Consider the following 9,869-nt stretch of genomic DNA (forward strand, 5'->3'; position numbering starts at 1 on the left):
TATTCAATATAAATGTCAAACTACTGATTATGTGTAGACCTTATACCTTGTAAAAAAACCCTTCTTCATATCCATAGTTAAACAACACATACCAACAGCAATGCTGACTGATCTGTGAGTTAAGTTAAAAGGTTAATCTTGTGCATTATGTTTATTTATCATGTTATTTATTTGAGATGTTGTTTTTAATGCTAATTATTATCTCAATTATTTCATCTTTTGGACTATTAGAAGGTGGAAACTAGATTCTGCAACTGACTGAAACCATCAAATACTCACGTTGGAGAAGATGCTGTGACTTTATAGTATTGACTCAATAAACCAGCTGTTAAAAATGTCATTTATTATTTATTCTTCGCATTTATGTCCCTTAATGTAGAGAAATAATCTAAAATATCATGATCATCACTGTGGGAATCATATTTTATCTATAGTGGGACTCAATTAACTAACATCTATGACCATATTGAGCAGGTTTACATTATTATTCTACACCATCCATTAGTAATCATTGAAATGAGAGATGTAGTGCAGTGACTGTTCAGTAACTCAGTAATGTCTCAGTAATCTTTGATTTATCGTGTGCTTTATGCTTTGTTGTTTATATCCAGCTGTGTGCACGGGTTTGGCCTCACATGTAGTTGATGTTTCACGTGTAATGTAAGTAAATGTATCATCTGCAGACACCAGGCGTTAAAATGAGCCTTTCTTCAGATGTTAGTACTTACTTTTTATTTTATCACTGAAAGTGAAAAAGTTCACAAACATGAAATTTTTAAAACACTGGGCACCCTATGGAGTCAGTACTCAATCCACCTTTTGCACGAATCACAGTTTGCGAACACTGTTTGCAGCCAGTTTAGTGTCTTTCTATTCCTGATATGGTTTTCAGGCACTTCTCCTTTTATTATATTTTAGTGCAGGTTAGCAGACTGTGATGGCTTTTCTAAAAGCTTCAGCTTTTTGAAGTAGGTCACGGTGGATTCTGAGATACATCGTCTTTGTGTTTTAGAGGCAGTTTGTTTGCAGCTCCACATTTTAGATTCATTTTTATTGGAATCCATTCGTCCCTGTGTCACTAGCTGCCACACAGCCCCAAACTGCACACTTTACTGTTCACACCAGACACATGCACAACTGCACAATGTTCACACACTTTATAACATCTGTACTGTCGCCTTCTGACTTCTTTCCCCTTTCATCTCCATCCTTCACTTTCAAACTCTTACTTTGTTGTGAGTTGATTGATCATTAATGTGTCTCTATCACAGTGTCAGTGGATTTTATGAATGAGTGTTTGGTTGCCTGTTGCTGGGGGGTGGGGGTGAAGGACGGGGGTGTTTGACGTCACGTTTTACCAAACAAGCGCTCGAGCCGCTGGTCACGACACAGAGCGGGCACGCGCCCCTCCCACCCGTGCGCTGCCTTTATAACGGCAGCGGCCCGACCGCAGAGAGAGCACACTGTTGTACGGTGACCCGTGAAAGCAGCACAGAGACCGGGAGAGAGCGATATGTACTGGGACACTACACTGAAACCAGGAGACAGCAAAGACTCAAAAGTAAAGGTAGGATTTGACTTGGACTGGATTTTTTCTGCTTTTCAGAATTAGAAAACACGTAATTCATTGAAAACGTATTGGGTTAATTCTAAGACTCACAGTAGGTAGAAGTAAATATTAAGTTCATTTAGCTCATTACAAGTTAGTTAATCACCTACACACAGGTGTAATTTACAAAAATAAAGAAGTAATAATAAGTAATTTTTGTTGTTCAGACTCAGTTGGGCTTCTAACTACCCAGGGGCCCCAGGAGTCCCCATAGGATGTGGTACATTTACATTACATCATTTAATTACCTTCAAATTTGATTCTGTTCTTGTGGCTTTAAGACGTATTTCTGCAAGTTATTAACACTGAGATAATCTTAGTTATTCGATCAGAGGAGAACTTTAAGACTGAAAGCAGGTACTTTGTCATTAAGTCTACTACCAGACCAAACACTAAATTATTACACTTCACTACACTTTCACTGAACCTAAAATCAGTGGTTGTCAATTTCTTATATTATTTTTATCTAATATTTATTATATTAGAATTAGTTAATCAACTGATCATTTCAGCTCTCAACTACTCATTTGAAAGTGTCCTGTGGGGTCATTTTGACCTCCCCTAGGTTAATCTGGTGATTGTTGCCTTTGTCTCTAACCATACGTGAACAATGAGAGTTGAGTAAACGTCTAATTTAATTTGTAATCACATGGCCTCTTTTTTTATGGCCCACAGATGGAGATTTGCCAGACTGGATATTACACAGAAGACTTCAGGACACAGGAAGTGCCAGCTGGCTTCGACTTTGCATCTTATGGTGAGTTTAAAGACTCGCTTGACTCCACCATGTTGCCCAGAACTTCAGTCCTGGTGATGGTGCAAGGTTTGACCTCTCGATGACGAGCAGCCCAGACAGATATGAGGATAACACTTTTTTTTTAATGTTTGTACGATCTGTTTCCTCTGAACCTGAGAGGCTGAAGGACAGAGGAAATATTTTGACAGACAGTATCATCACATCTGTCCGAGTTTACTCCATGAGACCTTGACACTGTGGATTCTCCCTCAAACTTAGTGGCTGTGTCAGGATAATGGGGTGCTGCTGTGTGTGTGTGTGTGTGTGTGTGTGTGTGTGTGTGTGTGTGTGTGTGTGTGTGTATGTGAATAATGCTTGAATGGGCTGAACAGAGTGAAACAGGGTGGTCAGGTTAAAGACAATCCGTGCTGCACTCCGCTCTCTGTCCTCCCTAATCCTTTCCTCCAGACTTCCCCCTCCAACAGATTTAGAGTCCCCCCTGCCCATCCCGCCATCACTACTCAGTCACACTCCCTCCACTGGCGTTTCCTCCACTCTCTTCCTCCCCTCCTTCCCTTGTTTCCTCCTCATTGCCACCTCCATCCATGCATGGATTTGAGTGCCTGGTGCTGATTCAACAGTAAACAAATCTTTTTTTTTTTCTTGTGTTAACTGAGTCTAACTTACAAATGCATCAAATCTTTCTTCTCTTACTGTTTTTCTGCTGAGCTACACTTAACTTCCTGCTAAAAGGACCCTACCAATGAGTTTGGTATGGACAAGTAGTCAAATTTCTAGTCTCTGCTAGTGCTGTGTTAACAGAAACAGCAACTGGTCAATAGGGTTGAAATCACTCCATAAACATTTTAGTAAGCATTAATGTAAAGTATGCATGGCTACAACCGTGAGTATGGTCCTTTACAAGCATGAACTGTGCCTCTGTCCTGCCTCCGTCATCATTCACTGACTCCATCTGTCTGTGTCTGTGTTTAACCTCCAGACTACACTGGTGAAGACCTGTCTTTTCTGTTAGACAGTAAAGCACCTGGACAGCAGCAGTATCCAGCAGAAAGCAGCTACCCAGAGCCACCGAAACCTTCTCATCCTTACGATGTCAAAGGTGAAACTTTACAACATACGTATTGGTCTCGTGTTGTCGCGTGTTGAGTTTGAATAGTCTCACAGTATTTGCTTGTTTTTCTTCAGCGAGTGCCAGTGACACAGCCCTGTTCAACCTGGACTCATACCAGGAGTTCAACTGGTGGGCTTCATATCCACAAGGTGAGCCTCTCACTCCTATAGTTAAACATATAAATGCTAAGGGAAATCCTTTTTCTGACTCATCTTCTTTGTAATCAACAGATGGCCTGACAATAGATCAGTCACAGTCTGGATACCAGGAATCTCCACAGACATACCAGAGCTTGGTGCCTCAGAACGGACAGTTCAGCCCAGCCATGGAGGGCAGCCACAGCCCCTTTGTTACTGCAAAGGGATCAAACACATTACAAAGTAAGATATGTCAGTTACTGATATAAAATAATCTCCATCAGTGGTGTCATTCGTCAGTTCAGGGTCTAATTCTTCTCTTTGTTCCAGGTGAAACAGATCAGAGCTACTACGACTCTGATGGACACAGGCAGTCTTCGTCGTACTGGCCTGAATACCCCTCTCCCAGCTTCACTGCCCCGATACCACACCCGCCTTCAGCCTCCTGCCCCTCAAATTCCAGCCCTCAGTCTTCAGAGCAGTACTGCCCCCGGGTGGCCAAACGTAAAACCACAGCCCCCCACAGACCAGAGACCCAAATGGCAGGAATGTCAGCTTATCCGGGTAAGAATATACTGTTTTATCTTTTTTATCTTTTTTAGAGAATGCTTCATGTTTACAAAGATCTGACACGTTGGACATATAAGAACATTAACCTGTCAACACTTCTGTATATATCACTCAAAAATACTTTTGATAAAAATGCCATCTGTCTGCTCATAAATCAGTTATTATTTTCACTCAGGTTCTGGTCCAATCCAGCTGTGGCAGTTCTTACTGGAGCTACTTCTTGACTCTGCCTGTCGTACCTTTATCTCCTGGACTGGAGACGGCTGGGAGTTCAAGATGTCCGACCCCACAGAGGTAAGGAATATCCTGTGTTGGATTAAGCCCTGACTAAAATAGTGTAGTGCAATACAACTAAATACAACAATTTACTGAAGGGTTGTACATGAGTAGGATTTTAATTCAAATTTAATGTATTAGTACAGCTACCTAAGTACATTGATTTTTGTTGATCCTGCAGGTGGCCAAGCGCTGGGGTCAGTGCAAGAACAAACCTAAAATGAACTATGAAAAGTTGAGCCGCGGCCTGCGTTACTACTACCACAAGAACATCATCCACAAGACGGCAGGCAAACGCTATGTCTACCGCTTTGTCTGTGACGTGCAGGGCATGCTGGGAAAAACAGCACAGGAGGTCCTGAGTAGTCTAAACGTTTTGCCTGCAAACACAGATTCATGGCAGTGTCCTGGGGTGCAAGCTGCAGCGACATCAGAGCACAGCAGTGAAACATGGGGGTCACAGTAGGGAGCTGGTGCCGGGACTCTTGGTGCTGCTGACTGAGACAGAGCACATTTTTACTGAGTACTACAGCCTGCAAAGATAACGCTGCCTCTTCAAACCCTGGCTGAACTACAGAGTCCTCATGAGGCGGTGCTGTTGTAAGAAGGAAGCAATTTTTAAATGCTGCATTTCAGAGAAAAAAAATAACTAAACATCCACAAATTCACCGTGAAACCAGTCTTCAAAGACAAGGCCTTCATTATTTTTTTAAATAATTAATTATACTACATGAAAGTCTGACAAAAGCTGTCCCATAAACCTGAAGCTGCTTAACCTCAGGGCGAATAACTGCAGCACAGAAACTAGCCAAGGGCATTTTAAGCACTATAAATAGATATATTTTACATGTAGGACCATTTTCTCATTTTATTTTGATTTGTAAATAGTGTTTATATGAACCTATATTTAGAGTTTTGTGCATTTTATAATATTATTTGATTCAAAACTCCTTTCTACCTCTGTTGCTAATCAGAATAACAAGTTGAAATGTTTTCATGCACTCACTGTGAAAGCATTAGCCTGTGATGATGGTTTTGTGTAAATAAACTGTATATAAACATAGATTTGTATCTTTTGACTCTTATTCTGTACAATTTGTTTCATACTGCAAGTTTTTTGTATACTTTCAATTCTGAAAATATAAAAATGTGTGGTGCAGGTGCTGGTTTTTATTATCTGTGTTCTGCTAAATCATTCAGGTACTGATAGGAATTTTCATTCAGTGTGAAGCTGCATTCTCTGTTGTTACCTTATAGATTTATTACACGATTGTCAGTGTTTTGATTATTCTAGAGCTGTAAATTCATTAGTACTGAATCGGCCTCATAATCTATGGAGTAGTTTCCTTTTGAGTGCTGCCTTCAAGTGCTGCTTGGAAATATATACATCCTAACTTGATTGAAACTTTAATCTGGTCATCTCACCAGGTTATCGAAACATTTCATGGAGGTTTTTTCTATTAAAGGGAGTTTTTCCTCTCCACTGTCACCTAGTGCTGCTCAAGTATGGCTGTTGGGTTTTCTATGTAATTCTGGATACAGTTATATTTTGTTATATTTTATACTGTAAAGTGCCTTAAGGTGACTTCTGTTGTGACTTGGTGCTATATAAATAAATTGAATTCAACTTAATCCTCCCACTTGGTTTGATTTTGTTTCTTTTGTTCTTAAAACTAAATTTAAAAGGTGCTAACCCCCCAGGATCTAAAGGTGAAAAACTATTATGTAATAATATCTAACGCCTGCCCTACAGCTACATTTAGTCATTTGGCAGACGCTTTTATCCAAAGCAACTTACAAGGTAAGGCAGGGTAAGCGTAAGGAGGTCTTGCCTAAGGACCCCTACTGGAGGTAGGCCACCGTTGGGAACCCCAGTCTCCCACATGGAAGGCGGTGATCTTACCACTACACTAACCAGCCTGCAGACCTGGCTGTGTCCATGCAGACAGGTCTGCTATCCATGCATAAACTATAGTATCATTGACTCTTGTATTTGGTGCTTTCTGTGTTTACAATTTGGGACTTATTTTCATTTAGTCTATAACAGCTTTAATGGTAATTGGCAAAAATCTTTTTTTAATCAAGATTTCAGTTATAGAGTATAAGTTTTACTTAATATAACCTTGATTATTTTTGGTATTTTGACACACACAGCAGTGATTTGCTATAACAGCCTTGATGTTATTTATATTTCATGATATAATTCTTTCTCATCAAGTGTTGACAAAGTCGTGATATCACTGCACTCTTAACTAAGCAGGTGGATGCTCCAACAGTTTACCTTTGGTGACAGGTGACTCAGCTGACCAGAGGCCTCATTCATTCTGCTGATGCCAAACGAGGTAAAATACAGTTATCATCAACGACACGGGCTTTGTATCATTGATTAATGTTAACACTGTGTATGCCTCAGGGTCTGTCAAAACATGACCACGATCCTTCAAGAGATACACAAGTTTTTCGATGTTGCTCTTGGGTGTTTTATTGTGAAGGCTCCACTTCCGCTCCTGTATTGCCGGAACTTCAGATGCAGATGAGCCTCGTGTGATCAGGATCATCTCTTGGTGAGAAATGGCATCTAAATCCATTAAAATAGCTTTAGCAGACATGCTGGAGGACCTGTCGAAGCAGGACTTTGACAAGTTCCGCCACCACCTTCTGGACCGCAGACAGGAGCCTCGAGTCCGGCGCAACAGGGTGGAGGGGAAAAACTTCCTGGACATTGCAGACGTCCTAGTCTCAACTTTTACCGAAACCAAAGCTTTGGAGGTGGCTCTGGAGATACTGAGACAGATGGGCTGCAACGGGGACGCAGATCGACTCGGTAAACATGTTTTAATAGTTGGAATCTAGTTTGGATATAAGCGTATAGATGAAAATTGGAATTAGTCATGAAAACAGTTTTTACTTTAACTTTCGTTACTATACTATACTACTGTTTCCTACAACTCACTGAGACAGAAAACCACACCAATGAAGCTAAAATATGCATATTATTATGTTATTACAATAAAATATTCTTATTAATTATAAATAAGCATAAATAACCTAATGGCCAAAATTCAGTGTCCATTATCCCTGGTGGGATTCATTATTACACATCTCTTACTGTTACATTTCCTACAAAATCATATTTCACTTAGTGGCATCACTGTCACTCTTAACTCTGTTGAAACGTTTTATATTTTATATTTAATGAGACCTACACTAATCGAAGGATCGGAAATTGTAATGTTAATATTAATATAATCATATAATCACAAGCTTATAGTGTGTCTCCCTGTTTTTGCAGCTGAAGATGTTAAGGTAGCAGGTGGATCGTCTGCAAAATTTGGACCCAGTGAGAGTGAGTTGTTTTCAATATTTCATTAACATCATAGATTAGAATTTGTTGACAGAAAAATGTACAACATCATATTCTTTAAGACTTGTTAGCTATTTGCATAATATGCTACATGATCATATTATGATATCAGATGTCACTTATCATTTAAAACACCCTTGTATAAGACTGGTTAATCCTACTTGTCTTGAACTATAGAAAAAATTCAAATCACATTAGTTTTTTTCTTTAAAATTTGATTTATGTCTCCTTTTTCTTTAGCCAAGCACTTTGTGGACAAACATAAAGTGGAGCTGATCAAGAGAGTGAGCAACATTGGGCCCATTCTGGATGAGCTCTGGGATCATGATGTTCTCCAACAAGAGGTTTATGATAAAATCAGAGCTCTATCTACCAATCAGCAGAAGATGAGGGAGCTCTTCGCTGGTCCCCTTAGAGCCAGTGGCGCCTGCAAAGATGTCTTCTACCAACTTCTTGAGTCAAATGAGCCATATCTCATCAAGGACCTTAAGATGAAAGATGACTAAATATTGATTCAATCCATTTTTAGACCAAAGATATTGTTTACCTGTTTACATGTTTACCTGTAACCATTCGAGTTGGTGCTATTTAGCTCCAAAGATTTCATTCCAGTGCAATCAGGGCAGTTGGCCTTAATGAGATGAGATTTCCTGTAAACTGAATTCATGATCATGCCTTTTGAAAAACAGATGTAGAGGGGTCATAATATTTTAAATTTGGGGGTCCAGTGATAGAAGATTAAAAGATGAAAGGTGGGCAGGAAGGTGTAGTTAGTGGGTGGAGGAGCCCAAACACATGGCCAGTTATGGAGCGCACCAATGCAAACACATACATTCACCTCAAGCTTTGAGCCACAAAGCTACAGTACATATGTAACATAGGAAATAAAACATGAAGAGCATAATAGGACTTTCATTTAATATTGTGTTTCTTTTACTGTACAACAACAACTTACTGTTGAATGGTCATTAGAATGTTTTTTATCTTGAAATTTATAGTAAAATCTTTTGAATGCTCTGTCAGGTCTCTATATTTGTTATTAAAAAGCGTATTCTATGAAGCGTGTTCAATGTCGTTCATTCCTGTCCAGCTTTTTTAAAATTTGCAACAACATCTAGTTGTTAGTACTGAATCAGCCTTATGCCTATGGAGTAGTTTACTTTTGAGTGCTGCCTTCAAGTGCTGCTTGGAAATATATACATTCCAACTTGATTCAAACTTGGTTACTTCTCTAGATTGTCAAAACATTTAATCTAGGCTGATGGCCGCCCACTCTGAGCCCGGTTCTGCTGATGGTTTCTTCCTCTAAAAGGAGTTTTTCCTCTCCATTGTCTCCTAGTGCTGCTCAAGTATGGTTGTTGGGATTTCTATATAATTCTTCATACAGTTATATTTTGTAAGGTCTTAAACACTGTAAAGTGCCTTAAGATGGCTTCTGTTGTGATTTGGTGCTATATAAATAAATAGAATTCAACTGAATCCTCCCACCTGGTTTTGTTTCTTTTGTTCTTAAAACTCTATTTAAAAGGTGCTAACCGTCAGTGTTGCTTTTATTGTCTCCCATAGCAGAAAACTGATTTACAGTAAAAGACATTAAATAAGAAACTATTTTCCATGGGGAACTTTGAGCGACCTGAATGTCTTCTTAACCAGCGAGGAGAAGGTGCCTGTTCATTTCAGGTGAAAAGCTAAGACATGGTCAAAACTATTAAACTGACTTTAGCAGAGACACTGGAAAACCTTTCAAAGCAAAATGTTGAGAAATTCTTGAGAAAGCTTGTGGACTGAAGGCAAGAGCATGTGAAACAAACAGAAACTTCCCATTTTACTGTCTTTTTTAAATGCCTGCTGACATATATAGACCTATATGAGAGTTATGAGTTATGTAATCACATGAACTGAAAGGAGCCCAGAGACTTTAAGACTTATTTACATTTTGTAGTAGTAATTGTCAACCACATCAATTATAATAATGCATGCAATTGTGCTAAAACAATTCATTCAGCAGACAATAGGCTTAGTTTAACATAGAGACAGCCACCCTG

The 9,869-nt window shown here is 39.4% G+C and overlaps 2 protein-coding genes across 3 annotated transcripts; both read left to right on the forward strand.

Moving 5' to 3' along the window:
- The first annotated feature begins 1,477 nt into the window (after positions 1 to 1,477).
- On the forward strand, positions 1,478 to 5,525 carry etsrp (ETS1-related protein). 2 transcript variants are annotated; one of them, XM_026370713.1, is made up of 8 exons: positions 1,478 to 1,567; positions 2,285 to 2,366; positions 3,346 to 3,465; positions 3,552 to 3,626; positions 3,708 to 3,857; positions 3,945 to 4,178; positions 4,360 to 4,478; positions 4,642 to 5,525. In XM_026370713.1, exons 1-8 carry the CDS (start codon positions 1,514 to 1,516, stop codon positions 4,924 to 4,926), a joined length of 1,119 nt encoding a protein of 372 aa, XP_026226498.1. In that variant the 5' UTR covers positions 1,478 to 1,513; the 3' UTR covers positions 4,927 to 5,525. The 2 variants fall into 2 exon arrangements, with proteins under 2 accessions (XP_026226498.1, XP_026226499.1); XM_026370714.1 differs by having other exon boundaries at positions 3,379 to 3,465.
- A 1,455-nt stretch (positions 5,526 to 6,980) lies between these two features.
- On the forward strand, positions 6,981 to 9,168 carry LOC113170256 (apoptosis-associated speck-like protein containing a CARD). Its single transcript, XM_026372276.1, has 3 exons — positions 6,981 to 7,284; positions 7,753 to 7,806; positions 8,065 to 9,168. Exons 1-3 carry the CDS (start codon positions 7,032 to 7,034, stop codon positions 8,328 to 8,330), a joined length of 573 nt encoding a protein of 190 aa, XP_026228061.1. The 5' UTR covers positions 6,981 to 7,031; the 3' UTR covers positions 8,331 to 9,168.
- Positions 9,169 to 9,869: the final 701 nt, after the last annotated feature.

Source organism: Anabas testudineus, chromosome 16, assembly GCF_900324465.2.
Source record: "Anabas testudineus chromosome 16, fAnaTes1.2, whole genome shotgun sequence".
NCBI classification, from domain to species: domain Eukaryota; kingdom Metazoa; phylum Chordata; class Actinopteri; order Anabantiformes; family Anabantidae; genus Anabas; species Anabas testudineus.

Bases quoted from the DNA above. Each gene is read 5' to 3' on its own strand.
- etsrp (XM_026370713.1), top strand. From the start codon at position 1,514: ATGTACTGGGACACTACACTGAAACCAGGAGACAGCAAAGACTCAAAA. The intron at 2,367-3,345 runs GTGAGTTTAAAG...TTTAACCTCCAG, and splicing joins CTTCGACTTTGCATCTTATG to ACTACACTGGTGAAGACCTG. The intron at 3,858-3,944 runs GTAAGATATGTC...TCTTTGTTCCAG, and splicing joins GGGATCAAACACATTACAAA to GTGAAACAGATCAGAGCTAC.
- LOC113170256 (XM_026372276.1), top strand. From the start codon at position 7,032: ATGGCATCTAAATCCATTAAAATAGCTTTAGCAGACATGCTGGAGGAC. The intron at 7,285-7,752 runs GTAAACATGTTT...CTGTTTTTGCAG, and splicing joins CGGGGACGCAGATCGACTCG to CTGAAGATGTTAAGGTAGCA. The intron at 7,807-8,064 runs GTGAGTTGTTTT...CTTTTTCTTTAG, and splicing joins AAAATTTGGACCCAGTGAGA to CCAAGCACTTTGTGGACAAA.